At 36.3% G+C, this 19124-nt stretch overlaps 7 protein-coding genes across 7 annotated transcripts; 6 read left to right on the top strand and 1 right to left on the bottom strand.

The window, feature by feature from the left end:
• Nucleotides 1-588: 588 nt before the first annotated feature.
• On the top strand, nucleotides 589-2895 carry SDA1 (Sda1p; the record flags this gene model as incomplete). Its single annotated transcript, XM_041552032.1, has 1 exon — nucleotides 589-2895. The coding sequence occupies one exon, from the start codon at nucleotides 589-591 to the stop codon at nucleotides 2893-2895; it is 2307 nt and encodes a 768-aa protein (XP_041407966.1).
• A 774-nt stretch (nucleotides 2896-3669) lies between these two features.
• LSC2 (succinate--CoA ligase (GDP-forming) subunit beta) lies at nucleotides 3670-4920 on the top strand (the record flags this gene model as incomplete). The annotated part of the gene is made up of 1 exon (XM_041552031.1): nucleotides 3670-4920. The coding sequence occupies one exon, from the start codon at nucleotides 3670-3672 to the stop codon at nucleotides 4918-4920; it is 1251 nt and encodes a 416-aa protein (XP_041407965.1).
• Nucleotides 4921-5183: 263 nt separating this feature from the next.
• On the bottom strand, nucleotides 5184-5606 carry MPC3 (mitochondrial pyruvate carrier; the record flags this gene model as incomplete). The annotated part of the gene is made up of 1 exon (XM_041552030.1): nucleotides 5184-5606. One exon carries the CDS (start codon nucleotides 5604-5606, stop codon nucleotides 5184-5186), a length of 423 nt encoding a protein of 140 aa, XP_041407964.1.
• A 1069-nt stretch (nucleotides 5607-6675) lies between these two features.
• YAP1802 (Yap1802p) lies at nucleotides 6676-8145 on the top strand (the record flags this gene model as incomplete). Its single annotated transcript, XM_041552029.1, has 1 exon — nucleotides 6676-8145. One exon carries the CDS (start codon nucleotides 6676-6678, stop codon nucleotides 8143-8145), a length of 1470 nt encoding a protein of 489 aa, XP_041407963.1.
• A 931-nt stretch (nucleotides 8146-9076) lies between these two features.
• On the top strand, nucleotides 9077-12073 carry PFK1 (6-phosphofructokinase subunit alpha; the record flags this gene model as incomplete). The annotated part of the gene is made up of 1 exon (XM_041552028.1): nucleotides 9077-12073. The coding sequence occupies one exon, from the start codon at nucleotides 9077-9079 to the stop codon at nucleotides 12071-12073; it is 2997 nt and encodes a 998-aa protein (XP_041407962.1).
• Nucleotides 12074-13479: 1406 nt separating this feature from the next.
• On the top strand, nucleotides 13480-14394 carry PEX21 (Pex21p; the record flags this gene model as incomplete). Its single annotated transcript, XM_041552027.1, has 1 exon — nucleotides 13480-14394. One exon carries the CDS (start codon nucleotides 13480-13482, stop codon nucleotides 14392-14394), a length of 915 nt encoding a protein of 304 aa, XP_041407961.1.
• A 513-nt stretch (nucleotides 14395-14907) lies between these two features.
• Nucleotides 14908-18507, top strand: KEL2 (Kel2p; the record flags this gene model as incomplete). Its single annotated transcript, XM_041552026.1, has 1 exon — nucleotides 14908-18507. The coding sequence occupies one exon, from the start codon at nucleotides 14908-14910 to the stop codon at nucleotides 18505-18507; it is 3600 nt and encodes a 1199-aa protein (XP_041407960.1).
• Nucleotides 18508-19124: the final 617 nt, after the last annotated feature.

Raw genomic sequence — 19124 nt, 5'->3', positions numbered from 1 at the left:
AGCGTAACGCCAATATCACATTAAATTGTATGTAGGAGTTTCGACCTCGAGAAAACAACTTAAACAGAAACGTTTGATACAATCAAAGCCTGACACTATTGCTTACACGACCCAAATAATCAAATTTTCTTATTTCATTTACACATATACAGACTACTAAAAATGACAAGTATAAATGAATCAACAATTGGGGCATAGAACACCATGATTCTGAGTATTAAGTGACTGTGTCGTTTCCAGTTACGAAATAGGGAAAATGAAGTATGCATTTGTTTTTTATATACTCCGAAATCCTGTTGTGGCAATTCCCTTCTTCGCTGGATGAAATAAAACAAAGAAGGTTTTTCAGTTGAACAGAAATCCGCGGTCCCAAAGAAAAGTGAAAATTTTCTCATCTCATCTCATCTCATCTCATCAACTGTAGTCTGTTTGAGAGACAATAAGCAAGCAAATGTGAAGAGCATGTAAAATGTGGCAGTGTTCAGTGTAACACATATATATTTCAACTATTTGACTACTTCTTTCTGTAGTTAACTTCAAGGATCTTGTCAACAGAACAGATATACCAGAGTATTCAAACAAAACAAGATGGCTAGAAAAGGTAGAGCTGCGATTCTTCCAAACAACATCATTTTGTTACAAAACTTGGTGAAACGTGACCCGGAGTCCTACAAAGAAGAGTTCTTACAACAATATTCTCATTATGAATCCTTACGTGATATCTTTATGGTGAATGGTATGGCTCAGACAGCAGCAGCAGCCGCTGCTGCCAGCTCTTCAACCAATGGTGTTGCCGATGATAGTGCTAATCGTGTGGAAACTAACAGTGTTGGTATCAATGGGAATGCATCCGTTGGTGAGCTTGTCGAACTGATCGGATTCATCTCCCAAGTGTGTTCCTGCTTCCCAGTGCAAACTGCTAATTTCACAAACGAGTTAAGACAGTTGTTATTAGAACATCACAAGACCTTACCCTTTGAATTGAAGGAAAAAATCCTAGTCTCTTTAACAATGTTAAGAAACAAAGGTGTTATCAGCGCAGAACAACTGATTCAAACATTATTCCCATTATTGATTGCTTACTCCTTACAAGGTAACTCACTTGGATTAAATTCTCATGCCAAAGAATTACGTCGTTTGATTTATAACAATCTAGTGACACTGTTGAAGAACTGTAATCTAGGTTCTAAGAATCAGAAATTGAATAAATCCACACAAGCAATCTGTTTCAACTTATTGGATCAACCTGATTCTCAAGGTATCTGGGCTGCTAAGCTTACCAGAGAGTTATGGCGTCGTGGTATTTGGGATGATTCTAGAACTGTTGAAATCATGACTCAAGCTGCATCGCATAGTGATGCCAAGATTGCGTTATCTGGGATTATGTTCTTCTTGGATGCTGATCGCGAACGTGAAGAGACGTTTGAAGAAAACAGTGATGACGATGATGATAGTGTCAATGTTGATGCATTGAAACATCGTCTTGAAATTAACAAAAAGACAGGTAAACGTGCTAAGAAATTAAAGAATGCCATCAATACTGTAAAGAAGCGTAATCATACAAAGGGTCAAGCCAATCAAAACTTTTTAAACTTCAGTGCCATTCATTTATTAAGAGACCCACAAGGGTTCACCGAAAGATTATTCAAAGAACATTTAAGTGGTAATAAACGTAACAATAAATTCACTATGGAACAAAGAATATCGATCATGCAATTATTATCACGTTTGATCGGTACCCATAAGCTAACAGTATTAGGGATCTATACGTATTTCCTAAAGTACTTAACACCAAAACAAACCGATGTCACTAAGATTATGGCTGCCAGTGCCCAAGCATGTCATGAATTGGTTCCACCAGAGACACTTCAAGTTCTGGTGAGAAAGATTGCTGATGAGTTTGTATCTGATGGTGTTGCCAATGAAGTTGCTGCAGCAGGTTTAAATACCATCCGTGAAATCTGTTCTCGTGCTCCATTAGCCATTGAAGAGACATTATTACAAGATTTGATTGAATATAAACAATCCAAGGCTAAAGGTGTTAATATGGCTGCTAAGGGATTACTTGCTCTATATAGAGATGTTGCCCCAGAGATGTTAAAACGTAAAGATAGAGGTAAGACAGCTACATTGGAAATAATTGATAAACAGAGAAATGGTACTAAGAACAGTACACGTGACGCGCGTCTACAATTTGGTGCTGATCATGGTGTCCAAGGTATTCAAGGTCTTGAACTATTAGCGCAATGGAAACGTGACCATGCGACCGCCGAACAAAACGATGACAATGACGCTGCCAATTGGGAAGTTGACAACGAGGGTAACAGTGATGGAGAAGATGTTGACGGTGCGTGGGTTGCTGTAGAGAGTGATAAAGAATACAATGTGGCAAGTGATAGCGATCTTGAATTAAGCGATGACGACAACGACAATGAGGAAACCGCAACGGAGAAAACAAAGACCACAGCCGCCGAGGCGTTCCAGGAATTAGCCACCACGCGGATCTTAACCCCAGCAGATTTTGCCAAGTTACGTGAATTACAAACGGAAGATAATGTATTGCAACAGATGGGACACAGTGCACGTGACCAGGGCAGTCGTAATGAAGAGATTATTGATGCTGCTGGCTTAGTTGGACCTGTTAAATATAAGCAAACACGTGAGGAACGTATTGCTAAGATTATGGAAGGTCGTGAAGGTCGTGAGAAGTTTGGTAGTCGTAAAGGTAAGCGTGAAGACGGTCACTCTACTACAAACCGTGAGAAACAACGTAAGAAGAATTTCGTGATGATGATTCATAAGAGATCTGTCACAGGGAAACAAAAGATGTCTTTAAGAGATAAACAAAAAGTGTTACGTGCTCATATCACCAAACAAAAGAAACGTGGTCATTGAAAAGAACCGATTATCAATATTATCATTTATATAGTCATACATTTTACCTATACCTCAATATATACACATATTTGTACATTAATCAACAATATCTCATACACTCAACAAGGGTCGTTTGTCATTACAACCATCACGCTCTATTCATTCATTAGATCGGGGAACTCTTTCTCCATAGAGACTAAATACTATATATATCTTGAACGTTCGGCGATGTCTGTAATAACTGATCTTTCAAATGATAGCAACATTACTTAAGTCTGGTTGCTGTTATTGTTGTTGGAGTATAATGATAACGAAAGTCGGGGTATATCGGATAGTTGGCAAATACCGCGAGAGGACGCAAGCGGGGAAACACGGAAAGTTTGTTTCTTGTGGTGCAATCGAGAGAGCGAAAGAGAGAGAAAAGCACAAATTTATTGGAGAAATGATTGGTGATAAGAGAGAGAGAGAGAGAGAGAGAGAGCGTGGCTAAGCGGGGTTGAGATATTTGCCGATAATACAGGGAAACAGAAAGGGGGGGGGCAATATATTACTACCGCTAACTTAATCCAAACAAAACACCGTTTCGGTAGATTTCACGAATGCTCGATAAATTAATATAATATATATATATATATATATATATATAAGAGAAGGGAAACAAGGTAATAAAATTATATACTGTTTCAGTAACAATATTCGACTTGGAGAAAAGGTACAGTGACGAATTGATTGATATAATCATTCAATTTTTTAACGGTTAACAATTAACAATTAAATATATATATCTCATAAATGTTGAGAAACGCTTTGAAAGTAAATGCACGTGCAGTGTTTAAAAGAAATTTATCGATTCATGAATATAGATCTTCTCAATTATTAGGGCAATATGGTATTCCACATCCTCGCGGTTCGATTGCATTTTCACCTGAAGAAGCCGAGCAAGTTGCACACGATCTTAATGTCGGTAGTGTGGTATTAAAGGCTCAAGCATTAACTGGTGGACGTGGGAAAGGCCATTTCTTAGAATCGGGTTTACAAGGTGGTGTGAAGATGGTCACTAGTTCTGATCAAGCTGAAATTAAAAAATTGACTCTACAAATGTTAGGTAATCATTTGGTCACAAAACAAAGTGGTCCCAAGGGGAAATTTGTCTCAGGAGTTTATGTTGTTGAGAAAATTGATGCAGTAAAAGAAAGTTATTTATCCATCATCTTGGATAGATCCACTAGAACACCTGTCATTGTTTGCTCCAGTGAAGGTGGTGTTAACATCGAAGAAACCGCAGAAAAGAATCCGAAAGCTATTAAGAAATTTCATGTTGATCCAACTAAAGGTTTATCAGATATCCAAGCTCATAAAATTGCAAAAGCTCTTGGATTTTCATCACAAACTGAAGATGAAACCGCAGAAGCTGTTAAGAATCTATACAAGATATTTATCGAACGTGACGCTACACAAGTTGAAATTAATCCACTAAGTGAAATAAGTGGTGGTCGTGTCATGTGTATGGACGCAAAATTTGGATTTGATGATAATGCGTCATTCCGTCAAGAAGAAGTTTTTTCTTGGAGAGATTTGACTCAAGAGGATCCCGATGAAGTTAAGGCTAAGAAATACGACTTGAATTTTGTTAAATTACAAGGTAATATTGGGTGTTTAGTCAATGGTGCTGGTTTAGCAATGGCTACAATGGATGTAATTAAATTGAATGGTGGTGATCCTGCAAATTTCTTAGATTGCGGTGGGGGTGCTACACCTGAAACTATTAAGAAAGCTTTTGAATTAATTTTATCTAATGAAAAAGTTCATGCAATTTTCGTTAATATATTTGGTGGGATTGTTCGTTGTGATCATGTCGCTTTAGGTTTAGTTAATGCAGCCAAAGAACTTGATGTTAAAGTACCAATTGTAGCAAGATTACAGGGCACAAAATTAGCTGAAGGGAAAAAAATCATTGAACAATCTGGAATTAGTATTCATTCTTTTGCTGAATTAGATCCTGCAGCTAAAAAAGTCGTAGAATTAGCCCATGCTTATATTTAGTATTATTACGTTTTCTTTTCTTTTTCTATCAATAAAAAACAACAAATGTAACCATTACTTACTTTAAATATTCATATACATATATATATACGTAAACTAAAATAAAAATTATTCTTTCTTTAAAAATGTTGCCTGTAGGGTGACATGATTACAATAATTATTAGTTATTTTCTTTTATTTTGAAGCATGTAAATGAATATTAAATTATGTATGTGTTATAAAGAAAGAAAGAAGGAGGTAAAAAAAAATGCAGGGGTTAATCATTAATGAGCTTGTAAGTTATCATTAGATACAGTCGATGGTGGTGCAGCAATAGGTGTATTTGTTTTTACCGTTTCTTGTGATGTGATCATATATTTCAATACTTGTTTCATTGTATCACCATTCTCTAGTCTATAGTTAACAATTCTAGATACTTGATACCCTGCAGTACCTGCCAAAAAGATATTTACTGAAGCTAATAAATAATTTTTGGGTATAATAACAAATGACCAACGAGCCCAAACCAGTCCCGTAGCCAATAGGGATAAAGACTGCGTAGCAGATAGTTTATTAACAGGCCGTTGCATATCGGAAATACCTGCAATGACTAGCCCCCATTTTAAAGTAGGAGCCCAGAAATGTACCGTTTTAGGACCAGTTTGACTATTCCAGAATCGTTTAAATGCAATATTTATGGCAGACATATATGTGTGTGTGTGTGTGTGTGTGTGTGTATACTTATTTGCGGGTGTATTTACGTTTATATATGTATATTACTATTAGGTAAGAGAAATTTGATGAAAAAAACGTTAATAAAAAAATATTTATTCTTCTTATATATGTATATAAGCAAATGTATGTGTATTGTATTCACATCAGGACCCTCAAATCCAAAAAATGCATATAATATATGAAATCCGGGGAAATGAATTTAAGCAGCAGGACATAGCACCGACGGGGGGTCTCCTCTCGTTCTACCCCTGTTGGTGTCACACATATTCAGCCAGGGGGAGGGAGAGGAGAGCGAAACCGCTCTGGCCGTACGCTGCGGCTGCGGCTGCGGCTATGGTGGTGAGGAGTGCGTGACGGGGGCTGTTCGTCAGCGGGATCGCAGAGATCGGGCAACGATTTTCTATTTGCTGACTGTGGAATTCGTCATATCTAAGATGACTATCACGGTGCACGAGGGGGGAGGAGTAGAATAGTTAAAGAGACGTCATGATTCACTGGTTAATGATGTAATAATGTATCAGTTGGTGTTATTTGGCAGGGATTATTCTTTTTATTTATATATTTATATATTTTGACGTGTTTGACGTTTTTGGAGATACCTTTCAAATAGTATGAATAGTCAGTGCTCTCTAGTCGTATGCAGTGATTACAAAGAACTCTTCTTTTGAAAATGTATAGTTTTGAGAATTAAAAGTCACGTGCTTGAGAGTCCGTCCGTAGTGATTTCGGATGTTGCGTCAAATATACATATATGTTTTTCATCTTTTGCGTTTTTGGCAGGCTTAGTTAACAGAACATTGGTCACATCACATAATTTCATTCACTGAAAATATATATATACAAATTTGAAACTTTTCAGATCTGGACATTTAAGAGTTTTTCGATTATTTATTAATAGTTTATTTTAAAAGTATATATTCATAATATATATATATATATTTGTGTGTTTGTTGATCCGACTACTAGAAGGCCTTAGCGTTTTTTTGTTTTTCCCCTGTAATTTATTGATATAATCAACTCCACATACTAAAACAGTAGGAAATGTCTCCTTATATGAAACTAGTGAAAGGTGCTACAAAGATTAAAGTAGCACCTCCAAAGGATAAATACATGGTGCCAATTCTAAATGCCATTGATAACCGTGAGGAATTCAACGATATCATATATGACATTCGTGTACGTATTGGTAACAATAAACAACAATGGTCAATAGTCTTCAAATCTTTAGTGGTAATACATATGATGATCCAGGAGAATCCCAGACTTGTATTGGATTATTTATCTGCAAACTTGGAATTCTTCAATAATATGCAAGTGAAAATTTATAATAGTAATCGGAAATGGGCTACGACAGATCTAAGTGTAATGAGACGTTATTCAGATTATTTAGAGTGTATCGCCGTGGAATGGGATATAATGAAAAGATATGGGAGCGAATCACGTCCAAGTAATAAAGAAAGGTTACGTTATGTGCAATCGCTCGAGAGACAGACTTTGAAATTGATGAGGAATAAATATTCTCAAATGGATTTAGAGACAGATTTATTTTTTTTCACTTTTAAATTATTAGTTAAAGATTTATTATCGTTGTACAATAAATTGAATGAAGGTGTCATTAAATTACTGGAATCCTTCTTTGATTTAGCTTATGAAGATGCAGAGATCACATTAGACCTATACAAGAGATTTGTAGATGTCACAGAATCAGTGGTAACATACTTACGTGTAGGTAAAGCATTGGGGTTGAATATACCTGTTATTAAACACATCACTACAAAGTTGATTAGATCGCTGGAAGATCATCTAAATGATAGGTCGAATTATACTTCCAAACAAACTCCAAGATTCGAACCACAACAACAACCACAACAAGAGCAAAGAAGAGAACCATCGAGACAACAGAGTATTGCTCGTGATGATGAATTGACACCGGTAGCACAACAGAAATATGATGAAGTACAAGAAGAAAAACGGAAATTGCAACAACAATTACAACAACAACAATATTTGATTTCGCCGTCTACAATGTCTAGTAACAATCCATTCTCACCACAAATCGATCAATTCTCTTTCGAGCCGCAACCACAACAAGAATTACAAACTACTGCTACTGGAAATCCGTTCTTAATGCAACAACCTGTTCAAGTTTCATACACCAATTCCCAATACATGGGGAGTCCCAGTATTAATGCTCCACCAAGTTATGCAGCAGCAGCAGTAGGAAATTCACAACCTCAAGCATCACAGTCTTTAGCACCAGCGAGGTCAACAAGTATGATGATTAACAATCCATTTGGAATGGATGTTCTTGCAGAGAATCCGGGATTAATGACAGACACTACCACAGGGATCACATATATGCCTGTTCCTGTCCAGATAGCTGCTGTGAATCCATTCGATCAATCTGAATCACCACAGCAACAACAACAACAACAGCAACAGCAACAGCAATATCATCAAGCTCCTCTAGGCCATACTCTAAGACAAGACAATAGTCTGGTAGATTTATAATGATTGCGTCATCATCACTTATATATATATAGATAGATATCACAATGTAATCATCGTAACTAATTATATATATACTGAGCCCTCCTAACATAACCTAGGGTTTAAAGACGTGCCCTAACCAGAATCCATTTTTTCATAGCTTTTTGAGCCTTCACCCACACACCCGGGGTTCCTCTAAATTTGTTACATAATCTCTCTCACAGCGGAAAAGCACCGCGCGGCACATAAACTAACACTATCAGAATTATTTTGTTGCAACAAGGGACAGAAGATATTCGTCGCCACTGCAAAGGTTTCTCGGCGAGGATGTCTCCTGGCAAGTGGAAGCCGTCGCGTTGCGTTGCGTTGTTTTTTTTCAGTTTTTCAAGTTTCTTTCGTGATGCTCGAAATTCCTTCCTGTGAACTTTCAGGCAATAACCGAAACAGAGAGGGAGAGAGAGACGATGAGGATAGCAATAATATTGGAAATACCTTGGAAACGGGAAAGGGAAAGCTTAGATAATCTGTTGATGGTAGAAGGATATTCTCTTTTATTTTTTATTACTGACTCTCAATGAGAGGAAGATGCATATACTTAGAGTCTATTCTTCTTACAGGAAATTTTTTATTTATTTTTTTTGGTTTTACTTGCTTGTCTTTTTCCTTCCTGGAGAAGGTCTCAGTGAGTTTTTTATTCTCCTGATGAGGGTTTCCCTCCTATCTTGAACCGATTATTTTGTTATTTTATTTACATCTTCTTTATATATTAGTGATGTTAACATGAACAAACAACACTATTCTATATATATTTTAACTGTTTATCACTATTATATATTAAAACCTATTTTTTTAGTACTAGTCTCTTTTTAAAGTTCTTTCATTCCCTTTATTTTACAGGATAGTAACGCAAAAGTAGGACAAAAAAAGTAGAAAGACTATTTTTATTTCAAAAATGACTGCTACTGACCCATATTATGGTGTAGCTTTCACCTCTCTCGTCACTACTGATGAGACACTATTCAAGCAAACTATTAGATTTTATCATTCTTTAGGTTTTGTTACCATTAAGGATTTTGACAAGTTTACTACTGGTGAAGATTCCGTATTATCCATTGGTACTTCTCACGATTCTATTAGAGAAACATGGTTAGAATCGTTCAAATTGAGTGAAATTGATGAATTAGGTTTCAGAGTTCCTCAACAAGAAGCTCAAAACAGCAAACAAAGTGAAGGTGCTCTTTTGAAGATTAGATATGTTCAACCATCCAAGAACGCTTCCGCTCAAATGATTGCTACTTCTAATTTGATTATTACTTATTTCACCTCTGAATTAAAAGAATTACAAGCTAGATTCCCAGAAGCTACCATCAAACAACTACCAGATTCTACTCTATCTATCTTACATCTAGCTGATCCATTAGGTAACAAGATCGAATTCACCAATTTTGTTCACCCAGCTGACTCTAAGCCAACAGACAAGGATTTCTTCCAAAATGCTGAAAACAACAACATCAACTCAGCTACTCCAGCTTCCATGCAATCCAACATTGACAAATTGAAGGCTACTTTAGCAGGCGACAAGAAACCAAAGAAGAAGATTGCCGTTATGACTTCTGGTGGTGATTCTCCAGGTATGAATGCTGCTGTGCGTGCCGTTGTACGTACTGGTATTCATTACGGTTGTGATATGTTTGCCGTTTACGAAGGTTACGAAGGTCTATTGAAAGGTGGTAAATACTTGAAGAAAATGGCTTGGGAAGATGTCAGAGGTTGGTTATCTGAAGGTGGTACTTTGATTGGTACTGCTAGATCCATGGAATTCAAGAAACGTGAAGGTAGAAAGAGAGCAGCTGGTAACTTGATCGAACAAGGTATTGATGCTTTGGTTGTCTGTGGTGGTGATGGTTCCTTGACTGGTGCCGATCTTTTCAGACACGAATGGCCATCTTTAGTCGAAGACTTAGTCAAAGATGGTAGATTCACCGAAGCTCAAGTTGCTCCATACAAGAACTTGACCATTGTTGGTCTTGTCGGTTCCATTGATAACGATATGTCCGGTACTGATTCTACCATTGGTGCTTACTCCGCTTTGGAAAGAATCTGTGAAATGGTTGACTACATTGATGCTACTGCCAAATCTCACTCCAGAGCCTTCGTCGTTGAAGTTATGGGTAGACATTGTGGTTGGTTAGCTCTGATGGCTGGTATTGCCACCGGTGCTGATTACATCTTCATTCCAGAAAGAGCCGTTCCAGCTGGAAAATGGCAACAAGAATTGAAGGATGTCTGTCAAAGACACAGAAACAAGGGTAGAAGAAACAACACTGTCATTGTTGCTGAAGGTGCTCTAGATGACGAATTGAACCCAATTACCGCTGAACACGTTAAGGACGTCCTGATCGACTTGGGTCTGGATACCAAGGTCACCATCTTGGGTCACGTCCAAAGAGGTGGTACTGCTGTCGCTCACGACAGATGGTTGGCTACTTTACAAGGTGTTGATGCTGTCAAGGCCGTCTTGGAAAACACCCCAGAGACTCCATCTCCATTGATTGGTATCCTAGAAAACAAGATCATCAGAATGCCTTTGGTTGAATCTGTCAAATTGACCAAACAAGTTGCTGATGCCATTGAAAGTAAGAACTTCGACAAGGCTATTAGCTTGAGAGACACTGAATTCATTGAACTATACGAAAACTTCTTATCTACTACTGTTAGAGATGATGGTACTGAATTACTACCACCAGCCGAAAGATTGAACATTGGTATTGTTCATGTCGGTGCTCCATCTGCCGCTTTGAACGCTGCCACCAGAGCCGCCACTCTATACTGTTTATCTCACGGTCACAAACCATACGCTATCATGAACGGTTTCAGTGGTTTGATCCAAACTGGTAAAGTCAAGGAATTATCCTGGATTGATGTCGAAAACTGGCACAACCTGGGTGGTTCCGAGATTGGTACTAACAGATCCGTAGCCGCTGAAGACATGGGTACCATTGCATACTACTTCCAAAAATTCAAGTTTGATGGTCTAATGATCCTTGGTGGTTTCGAAGGTTTCAGATCCTTAAAGCAATTGCGTGATTCTAGAAAGGACCACCCAATATTTAACATTCCAATGACTTTGATTCCATCTACAATCTCTAACAATGTTCCAGGTACCGAATATTCTCTAGGTGTTGACACTTGTCTAAACACTTTAGTCAACTACACTGACGATATCAAGCAAAGTGCTTCTGCCACCAGAAAGAGATGTTTTGTTGTTGAAGTACAAGGTGGACACTCGGGTTACATTGCCTCCTTCACTGGTTTAGTCACTGGTGCTGTCTCCGTATATACTCCAGAAAATAAGATCAATTTATCTTCCATCGCTGAAGATTTATCTTTATTGAAGGAAAACTTCAGTCACGATAAAGGTGAAGTCAGAAACGGTAAGATTGTCATTAGAAATGAAGAAGCTTCAAGCGTTTACACTACTGAATTGATTGCTGATATATATTGTGAACAAAGTGACAAGAAATTTGGTGCCAAGACTGCTATTCCAGGTCATGTTCAACAAGGTGGTGTTCCATCTTCTAAGGATAGAGTTACTGCTTCAAGATATGCTGTCAAGTGTATCAAGTTCTTCGAAAACTGGAACAAGAGAAACCTACCATGTGACGATTCCGATGCTCACGTCTTAAGATTCCGCTACAATGCCAAGGGTGACAAGATCTCTACAGTTGCTCACGAAGATGACTCTGCTGCTGTCATCTGTGTTAATGGTTCTCAAGTTACTTTCAAGCCAATTGCTAAGCTATGGGAAGAAGAGACTAGTATTGAATTAAGAAAGGGTACTGAAGTCCACTGGGAAGAATTCAACAAGATCGGTGATATTTTGTCAGGAAGATTAAGACTAAGAGCCGAAGTTCTTGCTGCTAAGAAACTAGCTGAAGCCCAATTATGAAGTTATGACATTGAAGGTCCTGAATGATATGAACTTTTAAAACAAAAATTTTCCTACCATTTACCTAACCTTTGTCCCAATTTTTTTTCTATCCTAATTTTTTCTTTCATGCAAGTATGCGCTTTCCTTAATATTTCCTTTTACCTTTGATCTTTACTACTGATCATTTTAGACAATTTTAAAATAATAATAATAAAAAAAATTTATGTTCCATCTGATAAAAAGATTCAAATATACATTTGTTTCGTTAAAGAACTTATTTTTTTTTGCCTTTTTCCTAAATGAAATTGAACTCTCCCTTCCTATCTTGGGTTTTCCTCCTTTTACATTTCCCAACATCTTTTTTAGAAATATCTTCATTTATGAAACACTACGGTTACAAGAAAAGAACTAACACCCATTTTCATTTTATATACATTTATTTATTTATCTGTTGGTTTTTTTCTGTTGCAATGTAGTATGAAGTATTACTTCAAAATCAAAAGGCAAAAAATAAGAGGGTGGTCTCAAGACTAGAAGGAGTTTTGGTTATCTATCATTTTAATAGACTATCATAAATGATTACTACGAAAATAAAACTTTTGGTACTTTCAGTTAGTAAAATAAATAGAAGAGAAAGGAGAAATTGAGCAAGAAAAAAAAGTGCAATGCCCTGGATGATTTAAACGTATAACCTTTTTATGTAATGTATAATCGATACTATATTTTGTTTCTTTAATTAAGTAATAGTTTGCAAGAATATTACCATCCTTTACTCTCTGAAGAGAGCGAGACAGGTTTTATTCGCTAAAGTATCTATATAATATTTTCACTAATTGAACTGTTCATCGGGCCTAAATCTTATAAATATCATCGGATAAACTCCAACGAACAATCACCAAGATGTCAAAAATGGCCTTATAACTTGCTTATTCATTCAGTTCCTGGTCTCGCAATGGTGTATCATTATCTAGTCAATGGTTTGTCCCTCACTGAAATATCTGACTCTGACAAAGAAAACCCGCGCGGAATGGAATACCAAAACAAGAAACGTCTGAAAAATTTTCGTTCTTTTTATTGCGCAGGAAAAATGAGCGAACGACTGAATTATATTAAGTTAAAACCATCGATAAGATGACAGAAAGATAAAGAGTTCCCGGAGGCATTCTGTTTGGGTTCTGTCGCAGCTCATTTTGATTCGATCTTGAGCAATTCAGTCCAGTGCAGTTCTGAACATTTGATAGCTTGGTATTTATAGATAATGATATATAAATATAAACTGAATAATATTTTATTAGACGTTGGTTGCTTTGTTGAATCGAGACGTTACATTAAGTAGTTCTGGCATTAATGTTAATGGTAAGTTTTGTTACTACAACATTAACAAAAAAATCATAAACAACCTGACACAATAAGCAAAGATATAGATGTCGGAGACTTCGTGTAATGTAAACCCTCTACAGAGATTTGCAAATTTAACGAACAACGATAATAATGCGCGGATAGGTCAATATGGTAATGGAGATTTGATTACAGGTAGTAGTGATGCTATTAATGCTAGAAATGAGTCTACTGAAAGGTCCTTCTTTAATGGAGGATCTGTTATGAACACTAACGTAGCCCCTTCGTATATACCATTGGATCAAGGTACATCCATGACTAATAATAATAATATACATAATTTTTCACATATGCATACCAGTAATAATGATAATGTAGAGTTAGCCTTACCAGATCTATCGAAAGTACAAATTCATGATCCCTTAGAATTTAGTGATGAATATAAGAAGTTTTATGGTAGTTACCAAGCTAATAATGAACAATCTAATAATAGACCCTCGATACAACGGTTTCCTCAGTTCGGTATGGACAGACCATTTTTACAAACATCTGCTTCCGAACCGATGATACGGCAGTTTCGAGATATACATAATACTGCAGGTATTAATGGTAATTGTGCATCTGGAATGCATTTCCAACAACCCGATAATGCACAGATTCATATGATAGACCACGAATTGGATATATTTGAACAAGAATTGTCTAGTGAACCTTCTGTGGTGGTCCGTACTCAGTCCCAACCTCAGAGTGCGTTTGATGGGGAACAGATCCATTTCAAAGAAGTGGCAGCAAGTATAGTTCAAGTAGTAACCCCAGATACGACACGTTCCTCTTCACCAGTCAGTAATAAGTTGAACGGATCGAAATTCATGCAACTAATGAAGAAGGTAAGTGCTGGTTCGGTAACCTTACGTAGAGATTCTCCGGAGTTATTCACTCCCGAGACTGACGAAGTAGTAGGAAACGAATATTTCCCAGTTCATGACCATCCCCAGAAATAAATATATTCCTCATGCATATAACTAGTAAATAAATATATATTACAATTAAAATTTTCTTCTAATGAATTCCAATTTCTGTCATAATTATATTCAGTGAAAAATCACGTTTAACGACAGCATATTTTCTTCATTGTTTAAATTTTGGTGTTGCTATTGTTACTCTGCGGTGCGGTGGTGCTGTCAGAAAACTTGAATCAACGCTCATCGTAAGAAATCAACAAACAGATAGATCGAAAGATGTCAGAGAGCTTGATGGATAGCTTGGAAAGGAAACTAATAGATGTGTTAATTAGTGATCCATCCATCGATATTAAGAATTAAAACTTTATTCATTTAACCATATACTCTTTTTCAGGGCTTGGTGTATCATAAAGAAGGATAATTAAGGTACCTAAAAATAAACTAATAGCAATCTCGGCTCAGAATATAATCAACACATACTGATTGTAGAGAAAAAGAGAGGTCCGAATCATTCACAATCCTATATACAAATATCTCTATTTTGGAATAACGATGGCACCTTTCAAATTTGGTAAAAAATCCTCGAAGGATAAAGACAAGAACAAAAATAAGAATTCCAAAGAAAATTCTAATAATTCTCCAAAAGGTAGCCCTTCCAGATTTTTACACATTGGGAACAACAACCACAACACGATTAATGACAATATTGGTAATATTAATAATAATAACCCTGTAGGTGGAAACTTATTTGCTAGAAATAATCAAAATAGACACAACAATAATAGTAATTTTAATAATAATAGCAATAATAATGGGATGTTTAATAATCAACCAATGCCTCAACAACAGCAACAACAGCAACCACAGCAACAATCTTACCCATCACCGGCACCACAATTTCCGACATTCGAACAAGCAAATAATAAGCGTATGTTTCCTACCCCAATACCAGAACAACAACGTAATGTCTCTGGAGCAACTGCCATGCCACTAGTCTATGACAGTACAAACAAACAGCAACCACAATTGCCATCAGAAAAAACAGTTTGGAATAGAGTCAAGTTAGCCAACTCTCCATTTCCTCGGTATAGACATGTTGCATCTGCTTATGCCAGCGATGATGATAAAGTGTATGTTATTGGTGGTTTACATGATCAATCAGTATATGGTGATACATGGATCATTAAATCTGAAAATAATGCTACTAAATTTACTTCTCAAACCGTAGATATTGGAGAGAATACTCCACCTCCAAGGGTGGGTCATGCTTCTACGCTATGTGGTAATGCGTTTGTAATATTTGGTGGAGATACACATAAAGTTAATCAAGATGGTCTAATGGATGACGATATTTATCTGTTTAACATAAATTCATTCAAATGGACAATACCACACCCAGTTGGACCAAGACCTCTTGGTCGATATGGTCATAAGATATCTGTCATTGCAACAAATCAAATGAAGACAAAATTATATCTTTTTGGTGGTCAATTCGATGAAACATATTTCAATGATTTGACTGTATTCGATTTATCCTCATTTAGAAGACAAGATGCACATTGGGAATTCTTGAAACCAAAGACTTTCACCCCACCACCTTTAACTAATCATACAATGGTTTCGTATGCACATAAATTATGGGTATTTGGTGGTGACACTCAACAAGGTTTGTTAAACAAAATCTTCATGTATGATCCAATTATTAATGATTGGTCTATTATTGAACCACGGAATATCGGTGGAGAAGTAAACGATATTCCGCCTCCGATGCAGGAGCATGCTACAATAGTTTACAAAGATTTAATGGTTGTAGTTGGAGGTAAAGATGAACAAGATATATACCTAAACAGCGTATTTTTTTTCAATTTGAAAACTTTCAAATGGTTTAAGTTGCCTGTATTCAGTTTGGGCATACCACAGGGACGTTCAGGTCATTCGGTATCTCTTCTGAAAAACAATAAATTATTGATAATGGGTGGTGATAAATTCGACTATGCCGCTATTGATGATAATAACCTACATACGTCTGATGTAAATATGGGTAAAGGTACTATTTTGTATACTTTGGATTTGACCAGACTTGAGGAGTTATGTCCTGGGATCATGGATGAAGTTTCAACGCCGATAACTGGAGACACACCTCATTACAATATTCCATTTAATAACATGGACAATGACATTTTGAATGATTCTGAACGTAATAATAATCAGCAAGATGTAGAAAATCAACCAATGAATAAGTCTCCAATGTTGAACACTACCCCAACTACAAAGTCCACAGCCACGAATCCCATACAAATTCAGAACAATATATTGACTCCATATACTGACCCAGAATATCATAACACTCCGATGGCTGAAAACACGGAAATATTCCAAGCTTCTACGAATGTTAGAGATGAGCTGATTGATGAACAGAAGACACCTGTAGTGATTGAACAAACTAAGAAATCTCCATTGGGTGATCATGTAAAGAATATGGAATCTCCTCTCTTCAATGAATCTCCTGTTAAATCAGACATTACATCTAGTGCAACAGATGTAACGAATGTAATATCTCCAGTTTCTGAACAACAGAAGGATGTAGTTAGATCACCTGTGATCGAGAAAAATGGGACTTTCAATAAATCACCTGTTTTGAAACAAAATATCGTAGATGAAAACTCTTTGGTACCTGGTGATGCTTCAGTAACTAGTGCTACGTTGCAACCTGATGAAGATCAAGCCCAAAGTATTGGCAGTGATTATAAAGATGAAAATTTGGAAGATGAATTTCAAGATTCTGAAACTCATGAGACTGAACAGTTAAATAAACTTGATGCAGTCCAAATGAGTCCGGATATGTCTGATCTTGATGAACAAAATGCTTCTGTTGACTCAGAGGCTGATGAGACGATCGAACATAATACCCTTGATGAATTAATTCCATCTCCTAAACTAGAGTATATCCCATCGGATAATGAACTTCATAAAGGTAATGAAACGACTACTGAACCATTAGATACGGAACCGGAAATGATGTCAAAGAAAATAGCAGTAGTGAATGATGATCCAAATATGACCGTTATTAGCAAACAGGCCTTAGAGGGTTTCCGTACTGAGTTACAGAATCTAAGGGATGTAGCTAATGAGAAATCCATTGAGGCTAGTAATCATGTTAGAGATTTGGAAAATCAAATAATTAGATTGAAAGGGATTACAAAACGAACTACTAGTTTATCTACCGAGGATGTAAGTGTAACAAAATTGCAAAACAAATGTGATATATTGACTGCTGATAATCATATTATGAGAGACAGAGTATTGGAGTTGGAGAGCCTCGTAAGTGACAAATTCTTAGATTTGGAGAATCTTAATGGTATCATTAAGCAGCAAAGGGATACTATTGATGGGTATGAACAAAATAAAGATGTCACCGAGGAGAATAATATTGATCAATTGATGTATCAAATTAAGGTCCTTGAAGAAGAAAATAAGACAATAAAGAACGATTTACAAATGAAGGATACTTCTTTAAATAGAAATATTGGGGTATATTCTGAACAAATTCAATCACTGGTAACGACGTGGCAAGATACTTTATCATTAAATAAAACTACCAGTAAAGCTGATGATGAACATAATGATATTGATTCTCTTAATGACATTAATGGTGCATATCATCCACACCATAAACATGTTGTTAATAAATTATCTAGTCAATTAGATGATTTGTTGATGAGAAGTCAAGATTTAAGTGAATCTAGAGATAAATTGAATGAAGATTATCATGATCTAGAATCGAAACATCAAACAACACATGACGATTTATTATCTACAAGGGAAGAATTAGAGTCTGTAAAGAAAAATTATGAAGAAAGTTTGAGTTCTATTAATAATACAGGTAAAGCTCTTGAGATCTCTGAGAAAGAACTAGAGAAGTATAGATCCTCCAATAAGAAATTGCAAGAGGAAATTGATAATATAAAGTTACATAGCATTGACAGTCCAACTCAGAGAGATGGATCAATGTCACCAAAGGACGATGCTCGGTTCAACATAAAATTGAATGACTTGAAAGCCGAATTATTTATTGTGAAAGAAGACAGGGACTCTATGAAGGACGAAATATTGGAATTGAAGAAGAAACTATACAATATGGACAGCAACTGAAAGCAAGTGTTATAAGATGAACTTTGTTTAATATAATTTTATTTTATTTGTTATATCCTCAGTTATATATAATTAGACCAATCAAATAATAAAACAAGACTTTTGTACGATACACATAGAAATAGAACGATATAAACGTATTATCAATATACCTAATTTCTTTTCCCACTCGTATATATATATATATAGTAGAGGCTTATATGATTTATTTGAAGTGGTAAAGAGATAGTTCGGCACCAGCCCTAATTCAGCACTACTCCCCACCCACTAGAACACAACCAAAACGGAAAAAAAAAATGCAAACGAGTGAAAAAAATTGGCTGATCAAAATGAAGAATCGACGAAAGAAAGTCTATCAACTTTGAACAGTATACCTTGTCTGAATGTCTAAATATGCCACGTTTATTCGTTCCACTTCCCAGACAAGAATATACTTTCAGTGAAGCCCTAACCTAGGGTTTCATGTAGTGATTTCGGAGAAAACTCATTCTACCCTGAGAAACTCACGCAGGAACAATTATTATATAATCGAAAATATTGATTTTCTGTGCGATGAACGGAACAGGCCACTCCCGTTAAGAGAGGTGAATTTTAACTGCGTGGTGCTGCTGCTGTTT

This window comes from Maudiozyma barnettii (genome assembly GCF_903064755.1).
Source record: "Maudiozyma barnettii strain CLIB 1767 genome assembly, contig: KABA2_08, whole genome shotgun sequence".
Classification (NCBI taxonomy): domain Eukaryota; kingdom Fungi; phylum Ascomycota; class Saccharomycetes; order Saccharomycetales; family Saccharomycetaceae; genus Maudiozyma; species Maudiozyma barnettii.
This window is presented reverse-complemented; position numbering and strand designations above follow the sequence as displayed.